The 22624-nt window shown below is 41.6% G+C and overlaps 1 protein-coding gene across 1 annotated transcript in view; it reads right to left on the bottom strand.

Annotated features, from left to right (window-relative positions):
* ARHGEF28 (Rho guanine nucleotide exchange factor 28) overlaps positions 1 to 22624 on the bottom strand; it is a 125806-nt gene that overhangs the window by 69630 nt on the left and 33552 nt on the right. The window contains exons 5-9 of the mRNA XM_075138496.1: positions 13484 to 13667; positions 12014 to 12194; positions 8598 to 8670; positions 4586 to 4632; positions 2976 to 3036 (exon numbers count right to left, since the gene is read on the bottom strand). Coding sequence (XP_074994597.1) covers positions 2976 to 3036; positions 4586 to 4632; positions 8598 to 8670; positions 12014 to 12194; positions 13484 to 13667 — 546 coding nt within the window. The remainder of the gene's footprint in view (positions 1 to 2975; positions 3037 to 4585; positions 4633 to 8597; positions 8671 to 12013; positions 12195 to 13483; positions 13668 to 22624) is intronic.

Raw genomic sequence — 22624 nt, 5'->3', positions numbered from 1 at the left:
ACAGGGGGAAGACCTCAGGGGCTCTCCGATCCTGGAGGACAAGAAGCCTCTTGTGTAAAAAATTGAATTACAATTCTCGAAATTGAACTACAAGACTCAAATGGTGCCTAAGGCAGCCAGGTCCCAACCCAAAGATGAAGAAGACAGGGAGCAAAGAGAGTCGGTTCCCCTTCAGCATCCTACCAACTGTTGCAAGCACCCCTGCAAAGATACTCCCCAAACTGTGTTGGGAATGGGGAAAGAGCCAGAATGGTCAACATGCTTGAAAGGGCAGGCTGGGGAAGAAAACAGAGAGCAGGAACAGCTCTCTGTAAGAGGTCTCTGATAACAGAGACCTTCCAGGAGCCACCGCGTCTTTAAAGCTCCCTTCCAACCCAAACCGTTCCACAATGAGACTGATTTTTGGTAAAGGTTTTTAAAAGCAAGAACCGTGTGGAAAAAGAAGTAAGAAGCAGAAGTGGGGGAATTTGTACCCATTCAAAGAGCACTCACATTCTCACTCTTAGAAGTCCTCTTTGATTTACGCATCCAACTTCCTAGTGAGATTCCAGAGTTTGCTCGTTTCTATTCATTCTTCTTCACTCAACCCCCCTTAGCTGTCTTCCCTCTTCCTCTCCCCCATTGACAACCACTTCCATTTCTCTCCTTATCCCCCACTGTGTGCTTTTCCTGCCAAAAACATCGCCATTTAACAACATTGCCAGGCAAATAATTTTTCAAAAAGCAGTTTAAAACAATCCAGGGTAATAAAACTACAATAATTAGCAATATGGTTATATGAGTCAGGTTAGAACATATACTGATTTTAACATTCGAATAAACCAATAAAACCAGCTTAAGTCAACTTACAAATTTCTGGTTGTCACCAAACTCTATTTCCATCCTTCTTCATCCGTCCCCACTTCCACCTTTTATTACCCGATAGCCCACTCACTCCCCAGCCTGAACTTCAGCCCCATCAGATCTCACACACGGTGCTGACTGGAAGCCCTCCAGGTCCTGCTGAGGTCAATGGCAAAATCCCATCGGATGCCTGTGTTATGAGCGTTTCAGCCAACTCGAGGACAAGGAGAGCCCACAGTGCAGCCGGCACCAAGTCCATGCTCCAGTCCTTACATAGGGCAACCAAATTCTCAGTTACGGTGACTTACTTCTAAAACAAGCAGAACCAATTTCGCTGCAGCTTCTCCACAAACAAGTCAACTTCTTAAATGTACTACAAGGTAATCAGAATTTAGGGAAGAGTTCTTTTTCAGATAAGAGGTACAACAGGGAATTTTTCTTAGTTTAATATAAGCTGAGCCTGTGCTCAGGACAAAAGGTATTTATATACACGTGTATATGTACAGATATATGTATATTTACAAATTTATATCCATATTTATAATTTTACTTTATACATACATAAGATGCCTAAGAAAATATATTTAAATCAAATTTTAAGCACCTAAATCTTGTTCGAAGTTGTATGCAAATTCACCGTTTTTTCTTACCCAAAAGCTCCTCTAGGAATCTATACTCTACCACGCCTAACCAACAGTATGAACCATGGCCAAAGTCGCTTGCTTCTCCCCTGCAGAGGACTCAGGTTTTGCTGCCGCTGCCCATCCAAGCATCAGAGAGGAGACTGAGCTGGCTCTGAAGCCAGAGGGCCTGGCTCCTGTTCCAGCTGTCACAAGCAGCACTGTGCAAATGATGCCTTAGAAGGAAAAGGCATTTCAGGGGTAAGAAAAAGAAGTATCAGCTGTAATTTCAGGGTGGAGAACTTCCACTCTTCAGCTTTTAAGCTACCTTATGTTCCTTCCAGATGGTATAACCGGAGCAGAGACTGGAGCAGATGTGGCTTCAGATTAGCAAACCATAATCACTCCCCAATGGCTCCACACCCTCCTACACGGAGATACAGTCCAATACTTTGGTCTTGCTTGACAAAACAGATTTGATCATACGGGCACTAATTTCTCATGTACGTCCACTGCATTTTTTTGCAAGGCAAGGACTGCTACGCTGTCCTATGCTCAAAAGCACTAAAGTCAGGATAACTGTGGATACGAATATTTTTGCTACTACTCCCAATTCCCTTATGCAGCTCCCGTATTCCTTGGATAGGAGAGTGAGACGAACGTGATTAAAGTACAGGCATTTGGCATAACAATGACTAGAAAAATAGATAACTTGATGATGATTTTAACAAGAGATCATCAAAATGATCTGCCAGCTTCTTATCTTACAACTGTGCCTTTGAGTTTATGTCAGCCCACTTCCCTCTAACGTATACCGACCCCATCCATGCACATATATCCCCTCCCTTTCTACACACACAGAGCGACTCTTCACAAAAGTTTGTGTATGGGCTGTCTGAATGCCACCATCTGGACCGCTCTTTCTGAGCTCATCCCTGGACCACAGGCAAGTGATGCCAGCCTGGCGCTCTCTGCCTGGCACAGCAGCTCTCACTGGCAGAGCTTAGTTACTCATTGTCTTTTTCCACCTTGCTGTGCTTTGCATGAGCCCATGTTTGCACATGGTTCTTGGAGCTTCCCCCAACCTTGAAAATACTCACCTTTCCATTTGAGTTTCAGTCTCTAAATGTACTGTCTGATGCAACTGGGTATATTCTCCTACCAGCCCCACAACTCACCGCTGTGGCATCTAAACATTTCTACATGCTTCATTTCATCTTTAGTCACATATGTTGGCTCCATCAGAAATTATTTTCAAGATTGTTGTTCCTACAACAGTTAATATACTCCTGAAAAATCCTAGGGTGTCGTGATACTGTTGCATACACCACCTATCTACACTAGAGGCACTTTGAAAGAGGTTCCCTCTCTGACATAGATATAACTGATGGATCTTTTTGGCTGCAATGTCAATGACCTTTACCTCTTTTAAAGAAATTGCCTTGTGTGTATTTGCCACCACACCATATCTCAACAGCTTTTAGGAAGTCAAAATGATTAATTATTTCTTACCTATGCCCAACAGGACATGATCTTCATTTTCTTTAGACGGAATCACAGAGTCTCGGAAAGGCTAGAAACAGAAAACTTTAGCTGTATCTTTGAAGACAAGTAGTTGCATTTATGCTTAATTGCAAGCTGTGCTGTAAGCTTTCAGAATTCAGTACAAACACTACCAAGCAGCAGTCACTTCACTTTAGCCATTTTAAGAAATGCAACATATACGGCATGCCACTCCCAGACTCTAAGATGTGCACATGAATGCTATGGACTCAAAAACTCAAACATAATCAAAGAAGAAACCAAATCATATCTCACTTTCCATGCAAACTCCAGTTTTCAGTCTGCTCTTCTCTTACAAAGTTTAACTGTGCCCTGGCTAACCAATATACAGTGTTTTGGAGGAAACAGCAATATATTTCTAAGATGCCTCCTTCTCTAATGCCTGAGGTGTTCACACCTGTAGAAATATCATAGGTCAGTTCATTCTTTATAGAGTCAACTACGGCCTTTCTGCTAGATCAAAACAAGAGACAGTCAATAGAACTTTTGAATAGCTAGAACCTTTTCCCCCCAGCAAGACTTGTGAGATGCAACACTCTGCCCCAACATACATTTTCAATATAGACTGCAAAATGCATGCATGCTGCAGAGATATAATTCTGAGATGACACAGATTACAATAGCAACACCTGAATTCCAAACAAATGGTCAATCTTCTGCACAACTGGCAATTAAAAGAAAAAAAACTAAAGAGGTCATCATTTTTATAATAACAACCTAACAAAAGTGGCAGTCCAACAACATTCCAATAAATTCAAATGTTATTTAAAAAAATCAATAGTCATTGGCTATTGAGAAGATATCACCTTTACCAGATTTGCCAGATTTTACCAGATTTTGTTTCACTCAACCTAAATCATTGTTGTAGCTTCATACCCAGTTGAGCCAATAATCAAGCTCCTGCTTTAAAAGGTGATACAAAAACACTGAGACAAAGATTTTCTGGTTATGTAAACAGATACATATAAATAAAAAGCAGAATATAAGACTAGAGATCAAATACAACTGACTAACCATAATGGGACTTCTCACAAATATTGATCCCCCCCAAAAGCTGTTAGATACTTCCATGTAGAAGACAATGAGAACTGCCATAGTTTTTACATCAAGCATTTTTCCAGTTAAGTCCAGATAAGGACTCACAGTTACCCACAAGGTCTCTCTCAGAGACCAGCTCCTCAGATGTAATGAATCGTGCCGTCTCAGGGATGAAGCTTGTGTGAGACAGGTTGTGCTCTCCCCAGACTGGCAGCTGAGCTGCAAGCTCCCTGAAGGCATTAAGGTTCACCATAAACACAAAAGCTTTCTGGTCCAAAAGCAGAGCTTGCTTCTCCAACACAGTTTGCCGGCCCACAACCACGTAACAGGTTCCTTCAAATAATAATCATCTACACATGTAACTATTCCTGCAGCATAGGAATGGGCAGGAAATGTTGTCTGGCAGGCATTAGTGACCTTATTTATTTGTTAGCTCTGGGAGGTGCTCAGATAGTCAAGCAGAAGTTGCTGCTTCTCAACCTAAATGAAGCTTAGCTATTTGTGTAAGGAGAAATCTGTACCTTCGTATCATCCTGGGACAAATCGTCAGATGCCAAGTTCACAGGACCTGTAAAAGCAAAGATTCCTGCTTTTAATAACAAGAAAATTCAATTTGGGTCTGCTTTGGTTTCTGTGGCTGGTCTCTCTCCTTTTTTGAATAGGAGGGGGGACACAAGGAGCAGGCAAACAGGCAGGCGAACCAGAACAATGGACATGGGCAGCCCATGCATCTCCCCACAGTGGCGTTCCCGTGGGCAGCGTGCAAGCTGGATGCACAACAAGTGCTATGTTATTGTCACAGTTACGTTCAGGCTAGGCAAGCAGGGCGATTTGTCAGCCAGCTGCTGATTAACCCCCACATGCTCAGAAAATCAACAGTTCTAGTGCCGTGCCTCACACCAACTCTGCAGAGCAGCTGGGCTCTGCTTTTCTTCTGCAGGGGTTTCGTGCGTTTTCCGAAATCAGACCTTGCATTTTCACCCCAAAAAGTAAAAAATAACTTCATTTCTGTCACTCTTTTTTTTTTATGGTTTCTTTTCAGGGCTGTGGGGAAGGACACAGCACATGCAAAACAGGGACCACACTTTGCAAGTTTTGCCCAAACGCAGCCTCAAGGACTATTGTGAAACAGCAGAGAGGAGTAATCTGGCTACAGGAATGCAAATGAATACCAGCATCACCCAGGCTTCCAGGAACATTATTACTTCGAAAATACATTCTAAATAATAATAATTATATAGCCAGAGTTATGCTGGTAAATGTTTCATTTTATACTGAATCTTTCAACTCAAGGTTCACATCTATTCTCAGACACACAAATCCCTCTCCATTCTCCAGCTCCAGCAAATAGTAGTAAACTAAGTATGTCTCAGTAGCCAGTATAGGGTGCTTCGGGGGACCCGAATGTGGGGTTTTGGGACCTCTGTCCTTTCTTGGCATTGCACAAAGTCTATACTGAAGTTTTTTTAAAAAAAAAGAGCTGTATCAGTCTATCCTTGGTAAAACAATTCAAAGACAGCTGCCTATTATCTAAATCGCACAATCTTCAGCAACAACGACCATACCTAACCTGCAGGTCTCTGTGAGGTGAAGTTCTGGGACACAATTACGGGCCACTGCAATCAGTACGCCAGTTGTCCCCAACCTCAGCAATGCCCCCAAACACTGGCAGGAGTCAGGACCGGGTCTGTGCTGATCAGTATCTCAACTGTTAATTTTTAATTAATCCACCTTCTTTAATTAACCTTCTGCAGCAGTCACATATATACCTCCTCTTGCATTCTAGAGTGCAATCACAGAGCACAAAATCACTAGTGCTGTCAAGCAAAGCATCCCAGGCATCACCTTTCAGCTAGAAGGAACAGACGATTTCTTCTGTAACTGCAGAAACTTACCTTAAAAGCTTCAGTGGGAAGATTTTTTTTACAGTACTGCCACACAATTGGCATTATTGTTATTCCGTTTCACAATTCTCAGAAATAAAAAGCTGTTTGCTCTATACCTAATATTCTGTAGAAGCAAATGGCTTATCCTCCAGATAACAGTATTCAGTCAACTCATGAGCATGGAATTTCAAGGTCAGAAAATAGAAAAAAGCACAAACTACTGAATTAGCCAAAATACCATCTATTTCACCTTTTGTTCTGCATCCTCACTGGATAATGTATCACTCCATGTATTTGAATTTAATTAAGTTGCTATGGGAGATTCACTGTTAAGGTAGTAGCATCACCTTACACTGACCCACTGCTTTCGTATGGTTGCATTTCATGAGAAGCAATGTACTGCTATAGCAACCTCTACTCGATAACAGCTCAGGGCTTCTGATAGCATTGTGTTTTAAAGGTCTGTTGATCTTGACTTTAGGCCCACCTAGAAGCGAGTAGTTACTACTTCTTGGAATGGCAGCAGTTTTAAAATCTGAGGGGGATACTTTCATGACATGAATGCGCCAAATTAATGTCCTGAGCTTAGCAGACACTTCATAAAGGAGTTCACTGAATGCAATTGAGAATGTAGTAAAAAGTACTCTGTCAATCATTTCATATCATTTCTGCTTCTAGCAGCAACAATTTTAACTCAATCTTGAAAAAAGTTGTTTTGGTCTCCTGAATGCTGGCAAATAGAGGGTTTAAGACAGGCTACTAGTCACCAGTAATGAGCATTCATGATTTTTCAGTATCTAGATTTGGTTAGCAAAAAAGGCCAAAAAAAAAAAAGGTCTTGTTTATAGAAATACGGTAGCCGATGACAATATCAAAACCCAAGAAGATTAAAAAACTTTGCTGCCCATCAGTGTACAAACAATAATTACAGGCTCCTCACGTCTACAAGTAGATAACTGCAAGCGTGATTACTACCATTTGTTTGTATAGGTCCTGGATCCTACCAAAACGTGGCATGCTTTTCTTGCTGTTGAACTGAAATGACGTTTTTTTTAAAAAAAAAGACAGGCACAAAGTAACTCTGATGCATAAAGGCACAAAAGTGTATAGCTTCCATTGAAAACACAAGTAGGTAGGTATGCCTATGCCAATATCGATGCCAAATATCTTTGGCGTAAAGAGAGGACAAAAAGCTTTACAACTGGAATCCAAAATGAGACTAGATGTCCTGAACTGGTGATTCTCTCTCTGGGCAATTAATAGCCACTGATGTTCGTTATCTGCTTGTCCCAAGTCAGCCTGAATTAAAACTGCTTTTAGTGAAAAACATCAAAGTCATCATCACCTAAAAGTTGTATTGCCCAAGCTACTGCTACATATAGTGCTACCAATCCAGGCCACTCACTTTCCATCCCCAAGGAGCAGCATGAAGATCACGGCACTCAGATGAATACCCAGAGTCAATGCATTTGCACACTGTGTCACCAAAGTCATTCACCAACCTTGTATGGTAAATTGCTGCTTACACTTAGAGTAACAGATGCATCGTTTGCAACTGCTAACAACTGCTTATCATTTCTCTGCAAATTTACCTTCTAATATCAGAACACTTGTTGCCTGAATGCTACCGGAGAAGTTGGGTATAAAACTCCTTTTCCAGCACTAACAACGGCAGCCTTCGTTTAAACACGAGCTACACGACTGTCCCCATTTTATCCATTCACTTAAAGTTACTAGCTGATGCCACCTGGAACTGCAGTCCCATTCCTTTCCCTCAGTCTGGTCCTGATTCTGTCGGCAGTTTATGCAGGTGCTCACATTTCTGCTGCCCTCAGTAGGGGTGCCTCCAGCACAGCCACTGAGCAAGACCGAGACTCTTGCAGAGCTCACCGTTTTCAGCTTATTGCTTCATCCAAATATACAGTGCCAGCCACATAAGCAAATGGCCAACGGATGAAAACTTTTAATTAATTCCTAACAATCATACATAAATGCCCAAATTGTCATACTTCTGATGCTGAGGAATGACCTTTTTTTGTGATTTTCTTTTCAGCTCTAAGAGATGTTTGCTCCGAGGTACACAGGGATGTATTTTGGTAATGAAAGAGCGTTCTCATCAGCAAGCACAGTTCTACAATCCTTACAGAAGTAAACTGCTCACCAAAATATTGAATGTCTAATTGAAACACATGGGAGTTTTGCCACATTAAGAAGTCTGGGCTGGATCCCAAAACTATTCATATAAAACGTTACTCTGCTCCTATCTTTATTAACTTGGGTTATTTGGCTTTACTGGAATTTGCAGGCTGGAGCATTCATTCAGTTAAACACTGCCCTCTCCTGGAACCTTCTGACATTTTTCTGGCTCTTACAAGAAAATTAGTTAAGGCTTTTCCAGTCATTACGAATGCCATAATATTTTGTGAACAATTTTAGGCTGACATTGGAAAACCAATGCTCTGTAGGGAGTATCACGATTTACACAACTCTCGTAGTGTATGACTTGCATATTCCACTGTCGTCTACTTACAGGTCTCTAATGTCATATGAAACATGTGATCTTCCTGAATAAATAAAGAGTGTAAGAATCTGTGCCAACTTTCCAGAGCTTCTGAAGACTGCAACATTATGGAATAAAAAACAGTACCTTCTACAGAGCTTGTTGTACTGCAGGGCATTTTTGGACCTTCCACTGTCTCAACTGGGTTTGAATTAAAACTCTATAAAAAAAAAAAATCAAAATGACAGTAACTGTATTTGATGCCCAAGACATTTATCTGAAAACTGATAAACAGTATCAAAGACTACCAAACAAATATGTTATAAGCAATATTAAAATGATTGATAAGGATTCCACAGAGTATTTTATCGATTACCCTCCAGAGGAAACCAACAGCAATTCCTCAAGAGGGAAACCAACAAAATATTTTCAACTACAGAGAGAAATTACCTCCTGCTTACAATACACAAGGCATCTAAAGGATCAGATTTAACATTTGTACTTTATTGTTTATGACCTCCTTCTCTATGAGAAAAGCAGCACAGCAGTTTTGCACAACGGCTCTGTTCAGAAGTCTAGTTAACCTTGAAAGCATCCCTATAAAGCAAGTAATTTTGATGGACAGGCAACCCAAAGAGCCTAAACCAGGACTGACCACATGGTAAATCCAGCCTGGAAGGCAGGAGCTGCTCCCTCCCTGCATCCGTGGTCCCTGGCCAGGCTGATCCCCGGCTCAGATACACACACTGACTATATCACTCCTGCTCAAAAGGAAGAGGGGGCTAAGATCCAGTCCCTTATTTTAGCACTTACCTTCAAAGATTATAAGCAAAGGGGGTGGAGGAGCGAATGCCTCCTTTTGAATAGTTTCATCTACAACTCTGTTTGCTTCTAGTCTTTGCCTTTAGTTACGTGGCCTGTGTATTTGCCATCTACCGGAGCAGCAAACAGAGAAAAGGCACGGTAAACTGAATAAGAAAAAAAAGTCAGGGATAACTCTAGGCTGAATATGGCAGCCAAACTGATTTGAAAGCCACGCAGCTGTCAAGCTAGCTATATCCCCCACCTCGGTAGGGCTAGTTGCATTTTTGCCTGCTCACCTGTTGGTGTGTGAGATGCTTTCCTACTCCTACACCTAGCCAGGCAGAAATAAATCAACTCCTCCTTGGAAAACTACTAAATATGTCCACCACCAGGCAACAAAATTACTTAAATTATCATAAAACATCTTAATCATTTTGGACGATTATCCTGGTTTGGCCTTTCTTTTTTTTTTTTTATTACCCTGACACCATTTCACACGCGTCCATTACTCCCCGGATCTCTTTTCCTCTCCCCTGCACTTGGCTGTGCTGCCTCCAGCAACTGAGACTGCCGAACAGATCACCTCTGCTGGAGGTGCACCACGAACCACGCGGCCTCACTGACGGGCGCTGCTGCCACCACTGTGATTTCTGCCCCAGGGGGATTGCACAGAGTTCAAGTAATTCCACGCTTTTCCTCACCACCTTCAGAAATCTCTCCTCTGTATTGCCTAGCACAGCCACAAAACCTGTAGTTTACACTTTCTGCAGAGCCCCTGAAGGTTTCCAGTGGAGGCATGGCTCCCGTATGGGTAACTCTAGCTTACCGAAAGCTTGTTTGTTTTAACTTTTCCGTTACTCTTTTAGACTTGTAAAGAATAGTCAAGGGACTAAAAGAACCCACAGACCAGGGGCTGAAGAACATACTTGAGAAAGACCGGGATTTTCTTGCATGAATAAATGCAAAAATAGTTTGTGCTGCTCCCTAAGTCATCCAGTTCACACGCACAAATCCAACGCTGCACGCCACCATTACTGAGACAAGCTCCTTCTCTTTAGTCCATGACTTTCTGACCCAAGCCTAAAATTGCAATGTGGTCATTTATGCAGTCTCAAGATACAATAAACTAGATGTAGAGTCTTAGTCTGCTGTAGATGAGCTGAATACTCCAGCACAGCACTAAATTCTACCTCTATTTTAAAATACTTCGAAATATATCGTGAAATCTCTAATGCCCACCTTATGCTTTGGATCCAAATAAGGGCTGCAAGCCCTTGTTTGCAACAGAAAGAAAACGAATTTTACCCTACCTTAGACATAATACATAGTCTAAACATGACAGTTTGATCATCCCCCCGCATACACTTCAGGATGGTATCTATCTGGTGTATAGGAAATGAACTAAACCATGTGATCTTCCCAATTATTCTGGCTTATTTCTGCTTTGTTGAAAGTAGTGCAAAACTGATGCTGGGCAGGGGGAGAATAAGGTCCCCGCAACGGAGGATCTAGACTGCTGCAACTAGAGGAATGAGCAAAAGGGAAACCCACAAGTGAAAGGTAGTAGGCTTTTTCCTGAAAATACCAAGTGCAGAATTTTGCAGCCTTTAAGAGTCTTTGTCTCTGACAGCCATGCAAACATCTAACATACCACACTTTCTTTTTCCATTTCAAAGACTGAAAGAAGAACAAGGATTTGATGAGTGCAAGAAAAAGTCAATGACATAAATACCAATGCATTCTTCATTACAGTCTTGGTTTTGCTATTGGGTTTACTATTGTTTCCATAGAAAAAACACACACAAATTGTAGGTATTCTGCAAGCTACAAACACAGAATAATTTCTTTGTATTGGAACAAATGAAAATCTTGGCAGTCCAGTTACACGAGATTATACATAAAGACTATACAATACATCGCACCTTAAGTTTTTTGTGTTAAACATAACGTGGATCACATTCTAAGTTAAAAAAAAACCATGCAGAATGCAATAAAGAAAACTCAAGGAAAATCAGCACACAAATAAGGAAACATGAAGTGAAGCATGGAAAAGAAAAGCTGAATTTTAAGACCAGAAAAAGAGAAAAGCCTATTTTTAGTGTGTTTTTAGTTCACTAGTTTTATGTAGTCATGCAGTCTCAATGTAAAAACGTAAGTGAGCACCTGCATCGCTATTAAAGAACTTGTCCTTTTAAGTGTTCTCGTCCTTACTTTACTGAAATTGAGAGATGTCCTGAAGAATATCACAGCAGTGCTCCAGACACCTTACAGTAAAATAAGACCCACTACACTCTAACTAAACTCTATAGCAAAAGTCTGTACTATTTCTGCTGTAAATAATAGACAGGGGTTGGCTCTTGATAAAGGCTCCCAGGCACTACACTACTAGACAAAAGAATGGAACTAAATTAAGTATTTCGAAGTACCAATGTGAATACAATGGCAATGCAACTAAAGACACAGAGATTTCAGGGGAAGATATTCACTGCAGAGTCCAGAATGATTCAAAAACAACCTGGGAGGTAAAGGAGGCTTTGACAAAGTTCTCAACATCTCTTATCCTCCAGCTTCACACATACAATGTGCTACACTTACAGAAAGTAGAAACCCAGCAATCCTGCAAGTACACTGGCCATTAGTGACACAGGCAGCTTAAACGAAAAGGCTACTCAAGAAAACCAAATCCAGCTTGAAGAGTCTGTAGCTGGAAATTATTGAAGAAAATCTGTGACAATGCCCTTAGCTAGATAGGTACCTACCTGGTAAAGAAGAGGTCTGTCCCAGAAGTATTTTCTGAAGAGCTTAATGTCTGACTCCAGCAAGTGCTGTGCAGTGTGGCTAAATGTCAGCGTCAGAGCTCCTGATGAATGAACAAACTGCACGCAAGCACCCTCGCTGATCTCCGCTCGTGAAATGTCAAGCGAGTGACTGCCCTGGAAACTGGAACGACACGCTCTTTAAACCAAAGCAGATGCTCTGCGCACAGGTAGAACGAAAACACAACCACAGCAAGCTTCCTCTTGCCTTCGGCACAGCCTGTCGGGATCCCAACGCACCCGCTGCAAAAACTGGAGGCAGAAAATCTGAAACATCCACCGAAAACACAGCTGGGCAAACAAATACTTACCAATGACTCCATTCAGACCTAAGAACACGCAGCTACTTCTAGCCATCGGCAGGGAAAAAACAATGTCAGCTCTAGATGGTTACTCACTAGTAAAATAAGACAAAAAGAGCAAGCCGTGACAATACCTATTTCTCCTTATTGCTGTAAATTAGCAATAGTACCTTTTCCTGTTAATGTTGCCATATATAGCAGCAGGACATGACTGGCGGCTAGCAGGTTTGTTATCCCACGACAGTGAAAAACAGAAAGTATCTCAAGGGAATACAGCATTGTTTGGACGTTACAAACAAATGAGACATTCATAACATAATGTACCGTACCAGTGTTGTAAGTATTTTTTTTTCAAACTGAAGTACAGATAAGTCTCACATAGACTATACGCTGCATGGAGCCAGACCAAAACAGCCACATACCAAAATAAAAAATGTAACCCAATTCTTGCATATTTTTATTTGCAAAGAAAAGCCAACAGTGAGAAGGGGCATCTGATGCTGAATATTTGGTACCCCGAGATACACACACACACACACACATCACGCAGCTCCTCAGGTCCGTACAGAGGAAACTCCAGACAGCTGAAACATGCCAGAAAGCACTTGTCCTTTAAGTCATTTGTCAGTGTGGCAGCTCTCCGGCAAAAACAAAGTTATAGCTGCAGCACTGGCTTTGCTGCTGACTCTCTCTTATTCATTCAAACCCAAGCTTTACAGAGGTCACAAAGTCTGCAGAGGTTTTGTGAAAGTCAGGTCCTATGGTTCTGTTTGTACCTAAATATTTCTTTGTATATATTTTAAGGGATGTCTTTATTTGTTGGTAATGTGTCGGGATCCAACTGTGATAGTGCTGGGAGAGGTACCTGTTGGTGCAGCTGGTCCTCTGTCACTTAATTCACTATTAATTGACTTGCAAATGTAACAAAGGACACACATCATAAACTTCCTTTAATTGTAAACACAAGTTTATCACTTAAAATGGTAATAATGGCAAAAAGCAACAGAAACCAACTCAAAATAGGCAACTCCCTTCAGAAAAACAACAGTACTCCCCACATCCCTTAACCGATGGGAGTTTTTCAGAGGAAGCAGCAAACCGTTATACTCACTTTGTGAAGACCTCAACAAGTTTGAAGTGCCCGTTTTGTAAAGCCAAATCTAATGGTGTTGCTCCGTCCTCATTAGGTAATGCTAATGCTGATGACCCTCCAGGCTGGGCTGCTAAGAACTGGGAAAGCTTAACCAAGCCCAATTTCATCACAAGGTGGAGAAGAGTTTCTTTATGTCTAAGCTCTGAGAAAACACAGAAAACAAACAAAATCATCAGTAACAAAACCCAGCGTTTTATTTGCTAGGAAGCATCAAAAGAAACTTGTTATAGTCTGCAGAAATATCACAGCTCAGGTTCAGACCTACAAAAGTACTTTGGCAGAATCCGTCTTTCACTGAAATCAACAGTTAGATACTTAATTGCATCTATGGAGCTAAACTAGGATATCCAAGTACTATATAATTTCAGCAATCAAAGAAAACAGTTTGAATTAGATAACAGTCTTTCTTTCTTTCTTTGTATATAGTATTGCATTCAGCACAAGAGATGCCCCAATATACTGCTAGAAGATAGTTAAGAGTCAATTTTCCAGCTGCTTTGCATTGCCTCAGCAACACAAAACATCTGGCAGCATGGAAAAGTATCTAAATTAAAAAAAAAAAAGGCAGAAAAAAAAAGGGTGTGATTTTTCAAAGCAGGCTGCTTATCAACATGGTAAGAGATTCTTAGCAGCACAGCAAGCCATAAGCTAACACACATGTGGGTAAATATACAGGATAATTCTTGTGTCTCTCTTTTCAGAAAGGTGACCTCACCTGCCAATACTTCCTCTCCACTTTTTAGCACATAATCATCAAGCTCAACGGGATGAAGCTTAAAATAAGAGTACACAATGACTACTTAATCACTAGATGCTGATTCTCCCTTCAAGCCCTTCCCTGGCCTTTATTCAAAAATGGGTTTATCTGTCTACATACATTCTCAAAGACAAAGCCTCTGCAATTTAAAGGCAATAAATAAAATTAAGCTCAGGTGCTGCTCAACCTGTTCCTTACACTGATATTTTGGTATGAAGTTAAATATAAGGGTACTTTCACAAGGGTCAAATATTTAAGGGCAGTTCTCAGAACAACTGGCTGAAATCTATTAGGTTTCCAGTGATTTATGAAATTCCATTGAAATTTATCATACTGATTCAACGGACTTTTTCCTCCCTGTTACCCAATCAGTTCAGAACATGTTATTGAGAATTATACGCTCCAGTGGCAAAGGAAAGGTGAAGCTCCTGAAGCATATGTAGATACATGCGCACATTTGTGTAAATAATACAGTTAAAATCAACAGCAAATTGCTGTCAAATTTCCTCTCTGCACCAATATTTACAAAATAAAACTGCCTGATGGAAAGCAATCCCCCAGCAGAGAGAGCAGTTACGTAGCCAAAAAGCTAATAAACAGGTTTTTCAGAAACACTTATGCATTGAGCAAAGGTATCATGTAGTTATATGCAAATACAGTGGCTCACAGCTGACTCCTATTCAGTTTAAATACTCCCTCTGAAAATGACAGGAATATTTATTTTATAGAATCATCAAAAAAAAAAAGCTTGAAGAGTCCTCAAGAGGTCTCTAGTCCACTCCTTAAGGCAGGATCAGCTCAACCTAAATCACTCCTGGCAGATGTTTGTCTCATCTGTTCTAAAAACCTCCCAACAACGAGAGGTTTTCATAACCTCCATAGGCAATCTACACAAGGGATAATTTTACCCTCACAGTTATAAAGATTCAAAATGCCTAACCTAGCTCACCCATTCTCAGTATAAGCCTGCTGCTTCTTGTCCCATCTGAAAAGGGCATGAAAAACATTTCACTCCTTTGCCTTTGCAGGTTCCTTTCATAACTGAAGGCTGCTGTCATGTCTCAGCTGAGTATATCCTCTCCAGACATCTTAACGGGAGAGTTGCCTTCTGCAAAGCTGGACCTTTTGGAATGTCCTCTCAGAGCTGGGGGCCAAAATCATTAGCCTCCTTTGAAAATGTTGGACTTGAAGTTTTATAACATTTAAAAAAAAAAAAAGAAAAAAAAAGTATCTCCCCATCTCAGGAATGGCAAGGAGCCTAAGGAACTTGCTCTACTGCTCCACAGGGAAAATTACTGCAGGATCTCCACTGCTGATCAGCTTTTGCTCTGAGTATTTGATAGCAACCCATCCAAGACTTTCCACCTTTCCGTTTCAAGTGGAATCAAAACTTCCAAACAGAGTCAAATCCCAGAAAACCAAGTCAAACTTCCTTCAATAAATGAAACAAATTCCAGACATCAGATTAAAAGTGAGCTTCAGGACACAGACTCTAGCACTGTAACAGCCAACCTGCATGTAGCATCTGAAATCTTTACTTCACCGCAGTTCTAACGGAAATAGACACATTAACAAGATTCAGGGAGGATTCTTTAAACCAGAATATCACTAAACATATATACAACATGTACCTAAGTATTTCTAGAATACACGTATAAAATGTCACATCATTATTTTTAAAAAAATTTTCAAACTTCCCTCTTACTTGTGGCTAGCCAACACATGATCTGGTGCATTAGCCTGCCCATGCAACACTTATTTTCTCCCCAGGTTTTGAGCAATAAAATCGTTTCTTCGTCTCCCCATTTCAGATTCTAGGCAAAAACGTGTCCAGCTGGACACAGGATCTGCTGCAGGATCCTAGGCCACAGAGGAAAGTAGTGAACTACAGTTGCAGAACTAAAGGTCTGCAAAATATTTCTAATTTCAGTCTTTGGAGACAATGATTATTTTTACATTTTAGTTATCATCATTAATCATTAATGGTATGAATTACAGTGTTTACATATCTATTAAGCAAGATGGCATATATGTTTCAAAGTTTTCAAGTACACACAACCTTTAAGTCCACTGAATCCAACTCAAGCATTTGCAGAATTGCTTTGCTAAACAGCGATATGGAACCATAGAATGGCTTGGGTCGGAAGGGACCTTTAAAGATCACCTAGTCCAACCGCCCTGCCATGTTTCACCAGACCAGCTTGCCCAAAGCCCCGTCCAACTTCTCTGGGCAACCTGTTCCAGTGTCCCACCACCTTCATCATAAAAAATGTCTTCCTTATATCCAATCTAAATATACCCTCTTTCAGTTTAAAACCATTGCCTCTTGTTCTGTTGCTACAGTCCCTGGTAAAAAGTCTTCCCCATCTTTCTTATAAGCCCTCTTTATATATCAAAAGGCTGCAGTAAGTCTCCCCCGAGTCTTCTCTTCTCCAGGCTCGTAGGAGAGGTGTTCCAGCCCTCTGATCATTTTCGTGACTGCTCCAACAGGTCCATGGCTTTCTTGTGCTGGGGACCCCAGAGCTAGATGCAGTAGTCCAGGTGGGGTCTCACAAGAGCATGGTGGTTTAGTGGGCATGGTGGTGTTGAGTTGACGGTTGGACTCGATGATCTTAGAGGTCTTTTCCAACTTTAATGATTCTATGAAAACCCACGCAGCGGGTGAGTGGCTGGCTAAAGTCAGCCCATAGGGAATACAGGGGCATGAGGATCTGACTCCAACCCACAGCTTCGAAGCCCAGCCAAGCACTACTCATCAAACACCTTGGTCTGCCTGGATCTGAGACCTTCTTCTATGGAGGAACATTTAAATGAGCAGGGCTCAAGCTTCCCAAAACCTGTCCAGAGATAGCGGAAACGATGGCTGATGTGCCACTTCAAAAATGGAAGACCTCAGTTCAACTTCCTCCTCAGCCAGATGGGATTTGAACCCACACACATCTTCAAACTTCCTCTGATCACCTATCTGGTGGGAGCACGCCCTGTCCCCTCCATTGCAAAGTAATTGAAAATGGGTCATGGTGCAGAAGGAAATCCAAGGGATGCAGGGCAGAAGACCAAGAAAGCAGCAGACTGACTACAATGCAACGATCAGCTGGGAGAAGTCTCTGCTGTTTGGACATGGATGCATTTCTCATTATACTGTCATCAGATGTGAAAAATTATGCCGAGAGCCCAGATGTCTCACTTACTCGGAGAATGCCCTAACCATTCAGACACAGTACAAAAATGTGTGCCAGTATCTTCCCTTTCCCTAGCTGTCTTTCTTAATAGAGATTGGTAACATCATCTGTGCTTTGCAGTGGCCCTAGTGCAATTTCTGTACTTCAGAGAGTCTCCCCCGCAAGGACTTCAGCAGACTCAAGGCTATGCCACCAGTCTGGACCCAGCAGAGCACAGCTGGACGCCAGGCACCAACACTCCCTTTTCTGGCATGTTTGTATGTACACCGCGGAGTCTGAGTTTAGATGCCGAGGAAATGCTGTGGTCCGAACCACAGCCCCTGAACAACCATTATGCATTTCCAGGTTAAAACATTCACTAAAAAATGAGCTTTCAGAATTTTTCCTTGCTCTGGAGTACTTAAACTCTGCTAAAGTCCCACTTTAGACATCAAAGTGGGTTCTTTGGATGTTTCCAATTAGACCATTTTTTTTAATATAAAGTTAACAAGCAGCCAGCACATAAGTCATTCTAATTAAAACACATGCAAGTATATCAACCAGTATTAAGCACACTAAGCACCCAATTAGATACTAACCACACCCCAACTGTCAGATTAAAAACACAGAAACAAAAAGGCAAACTTTACACTGAACTCCGTCCTCTGATTAAAACTTTGGCCCGGGGCCACTGGGTTTCAATGTATATTGTAACACTGTAAAAAAGCCAGATAAACTTGCTCTGGGCAAGACAAGATTAGGAGTTTCCCGCTCGGCAAAAAGGGACGCCTTAGTAAACCTTCCTTAACGAGGGATAGCCTTCTCTCTGCTCCAGCACTGCGGCAAATAAAGTTACTCTTCTGGCAGCCCAATATTAAAAACAATGTAATAAGAGTAAGTCTCTACAAAAGAACCTAGTTTTAAAAATAACTAATAAACAGTAATTAATCTTTGTAGTCTTAAAACACCATCTAAAAGAATAACTTCTATTATCTCACCACAAATATTCTAATCATTAATTTTTATCTGCCCAACCTAACAACCTTCATCTAACCTCACGCTAAATTTGTTCATGGCTGGCTTGAATGCCTATGGTAGCAGAACCACCCGGCAGCTCCACCGGCTGTTTTCACCCCTGATGCACCTAGTTAGAAACAGCACTGATATTCCTCCCCATCCTTCCCCTCTGTACACTCTGTGTTTGCTGGGCTACTCTCCACCTGGCTTGCCCAAGACTGAGCTGAACCTGACAACATAAAGCAATTACTAATAGCCTCATGATACTAAAATCTGAAATACAAATTGTAAAGTTGGAAGGACAAATGGAAAGGTAAAGATGTTCTTTCAATACAAGGAAAGTATTTTTCACCACAAGGATGGTCAAACACTGGGACAGGTCACCCAGAAAGGTTACAAACTGTCTGTCCTTGGAGGTGCTCAAAACCTAACCCTGAGCAACCCGATCCAACTTTGAAGCTAGTCCTGCTCCAAGTGGAGGGTAGGACCAGGCCACCTTCCACCCAAATCCTGCTGTGGTTCTATTCCAAGATCAGCAATATCAAAGCAAAAAAAAACAAAAAGACACAATGACTGATAATAAGCTTTTTAAATAGGCCTGCCTAAAAAGAAAAGATTTGCACTAAAAAAAAAGGTGAAGTTCTGGAACAACTGGGGTTTAGCATTTTTTTCTTAAGAACAATTTCCAGTTTCAGTTCTCATTCACTGCCTCCTCTTATAGCTTTTCACTGTGACAGAACAAATGGCATTTTCCCACACTTTTCACCTTCTTTTCCCCTTCTTTTGAGGAAGATTTCAAATGTGGCAAAATGGGGGGAAAAAACAAAAAAAAAACAACGACAAAAAGAAAACCATCAAGAAATAAAAAAAAAAGCCATGTTGTGAAAAAGCAATTAATTCAACTGCATTCAGTGGCAAACAGGAAGAAAATAAGGAAAAAATGAAAACACAAGGTTTCTTCAACATATGCATATCTAAATGGTATAAAATACCATTTTCCATCAAGATACATAACCAACAATTCCTAAGATTTGAAAGATGCACTGCTGGCTGATTCATACAGGGTCAGCTACTGCAAGGCAGGTGGTGCTGTAAAAGATACGCACCGTTTTGCATCACATCCCGATTCTCCAGCCAAACTCTTCTCTCTGAGCTACACGGAGCTGAGCCAAACACAGTCTGTTTTAAACATTAAATAAATCCTTTTGTTCTTACTTGCACCTGAATCTCTTCCTATGTCCAAAACAATAAACTAAAAACAAATATTTCTCTCTGACAGAAATGACTAAGCCCTTTCTGGGCTATGAATCTCATTCATTTCCTGGAAGGAGACTAAAAACCTCAAGACTTGTGACTTGAAAAGCAGGGAGAGACATCAAAACTGGCTGACAAATTCCAGTTTTTCCTGGCTTCGTACTTTTATGCATTACAGTTCATTTTTTCGTTTTTCCATTAGGTATGAGATTGTTTATAAAGCCAGTGCACCCGTTGCTGCAAAAACACACACAAATGGTTTTGTGAATAGACAGTGGCCACGATGCACGAAGTCAGTGACAGCCCACCTGAGGGCAGGGCTGCCGTGGCATCTCCCCTTTCCACTTAGCGAGTATCTGGAACATCCCCTTTTTCTTTAATTAATTCCCCTATTCATCATACCTTTATCAGCTAACACCTGGAGGCTGGCATCGACGCTGCAGAAGAAAAGGAGGAGATGGGGGAAGGTTAAGCTCCATCGCAAAGGTGGACTTTAAGGAGTCTTGCCCCAGCAGTTTTAGCAGCAGGACGGTTAGAGAAGGCTCCCATCCACCAGCCCCATGCAGTAAAGGCTGCGCATGGTGCCATCACCTACACCGTCAGGTGAAGTTTGAGTTGACTTTACTGCTTGGGTGACCCCAACAAAGATGCAAAACACTACAGGAGATGGTTTCTGTTAGCAGAGGGATATTCCTCATTCTTTTGTACTGAAGCCAAACACTCCCTCAAGCTGCTTGGTTTAAGACACTTGTTTACTGAGGGCCACCGGAGTGCTCAACACCAGGCGGGGACACTCTCTCAGCCAGGAGCAGAGAAGGGCTCTCCAGCCCAGTGCCAACCCACGGTTGGCATCCAGGTGAGACCATGGCTTCATGCTGGTCTCTCCAGCAGCAAAGCAGGCTCCTGAAATCCACCAATAAGTTTCCTATTTAAGGCAATTTAATCTCTTGTATCTCTTACAGTACCTGCTTTACTGTCACCTTGCGTATCACCATCTCCTCCAAGTGCTCGGGGCTTTTCCCGAAAAGCCCCTTCATGGTCAGGGGATCTCAAGTATCTCCTCTCGGCTATTACCACTGACCAGGAGATGAGGATCATAGACTTGATGGGGACCCACAGGGTGAACATGCTTGCCAACATCTTGCCTCATGCCGCATGTTTCTTAGTCAGCTGCAGTCACTGGAAGACACTCCTCCAATGCCCAGGCTAGCATCCTCCTCCCTCTGCCTCAGTTTCCAAAGGGGCAAACTCCTACAGGGACAAAGATTTGTCTGTTTCTCTAACCCCCTAAACTGTCTGACCCAAAAAATATTACCTTTCCTCACAAATCTCACCACACCTAAAAATATTTATCCGCTGTTCCCAGTGTTCTCCTAACTCCGTGAAGGAGAACAGGCACTTTGCCTCCCTACCCCTTTCCTTCCACAGGAAAAAAGAAATCTAAAATTCCAACTGAGAAAAAGACACAGACAGAATTTTCTTTAATTAAGACCAAAATATGACATGCATCAGCCAGGTTTGAACTGGTGCAGCTTGGCAGGAAGGTGTTTAACACCAAGTGGAAACAGTAACAGGATTTGCAAAGAAAAGGGCAAGGAGAAGTCAATAAAGTCAAAAATGCCACAGAAAATGGAAAAGTGTTCCCCAAGGACAGACTATAAAGCAATGAGGTTGGGTACTTCATTTCACTGCACAAGACCTATTCCCAGAAAACAATTACGACGCATTTATGAAATAAAACGGAAATTCTCCTTCTTCATGAAAGGGAATTAAACAAGTGTAGACACTGTTCCCTTCCCTATGATCCACAATTAATTTTCATAATTCAGGCTGTGATTTTATTGCTTCTACTAATAACCTTAAACCTAAAAGAGCACTCTTCCTCTTGAAAATAACTGTAAACAGTGGCAAATCCGTCAGCAACTGTTCTTGTATGATTACCAGCACAGTTAAGTCACCCAGACAACCTGAACTCACGCTCCCAGCAATGCCCTTAAAACAACCAGAAACTGAGATGCTCCCAGCCTCCCGTATGTAAGGCGGACCCCTTGCAAGGTCCACGCTCCTGTGCTCCCGCTCCCCCTCCGACAGCCAAGGGACGTAAGCCTGAGTGTGTCAAGGACAAAAAAGTTGCAGTGGGGATGCTGAACCTGTGTCTGATGGTCCTTGAGGGCTGCCAGTCCTAAAAGACTGCCCTAACCTGATGGTATCAAGAGAGGAAAGGTTACTTGGAAGCACTTTTCTCATCCACATTAAACCACTCCATTTTTCTTTCTTCTTTTTTTTTTGGTGAACTGAAAAACTGTGGGAAGACTCTCTTTTTTTTTGCACAGCTCTAACAAGTTATTTGGCTTATTGTTTAATGCTGATTATCTCCATAAATTGAATAATCCCGTTTTCAGAAGGAAAATATCCTTTATGAAGGTGCGATCAAAAAGAAAATCAGCTTCTCTCTCTCCCTTCTCCCTACTCCTCCTTCCCCTTTCTTCAAACCCACCAACAAATAAATGTCTAAGCGTAGCCCCTCTGTTGGGTCCCCAGTTTCCTCTAGCAGCAAACTGCTTGTGGGCCTGGTGATCTCAACATCTGACCAGTTTCTGTGAGTAAGCAGCTCCTGACACGGTTGTCACACAGGCGCTTACTACAAGTGAGGATTACCAAACGGTTCGCACTTTCTTGTTTCTTTTGTTGAACTTTAAATAATGTGGCTAACAAGTCCTGACCTGTGCAACTGCACTAAATTCCTGAATTATTTGCAATGCTCCCTAGACAATCCAGGCTCTCTCTTTATCCAATCCTCTTTACGCCTTATAAAGGGAATACAAACACTTTTTCCAAATAGCAAAACTCCTGTGAATATATTCTTCTTCTATCTTTCCATCAACCCGTATGTCTCTAAATCCTTATAAA

This window comes from Calonectris borealis, chromosome Z, assembly GCF_964195595.1.
Source record: "Calonectris borealis chromosome Z, bCalBor7.hap1.2, whole genome shotgun sequence".
NCBI classification, from domain to species: Eukaryota; Metazoa; Chordata; class Aves; order Procellariiformes; family Procellariidae; genus Calonectris; species Calonectris borealis.
The sequence above is the reverse complement of the archived record's forward strand: the minus strand, read 5'-3'. Positions and strand labels throughout refer to the sequence as shown.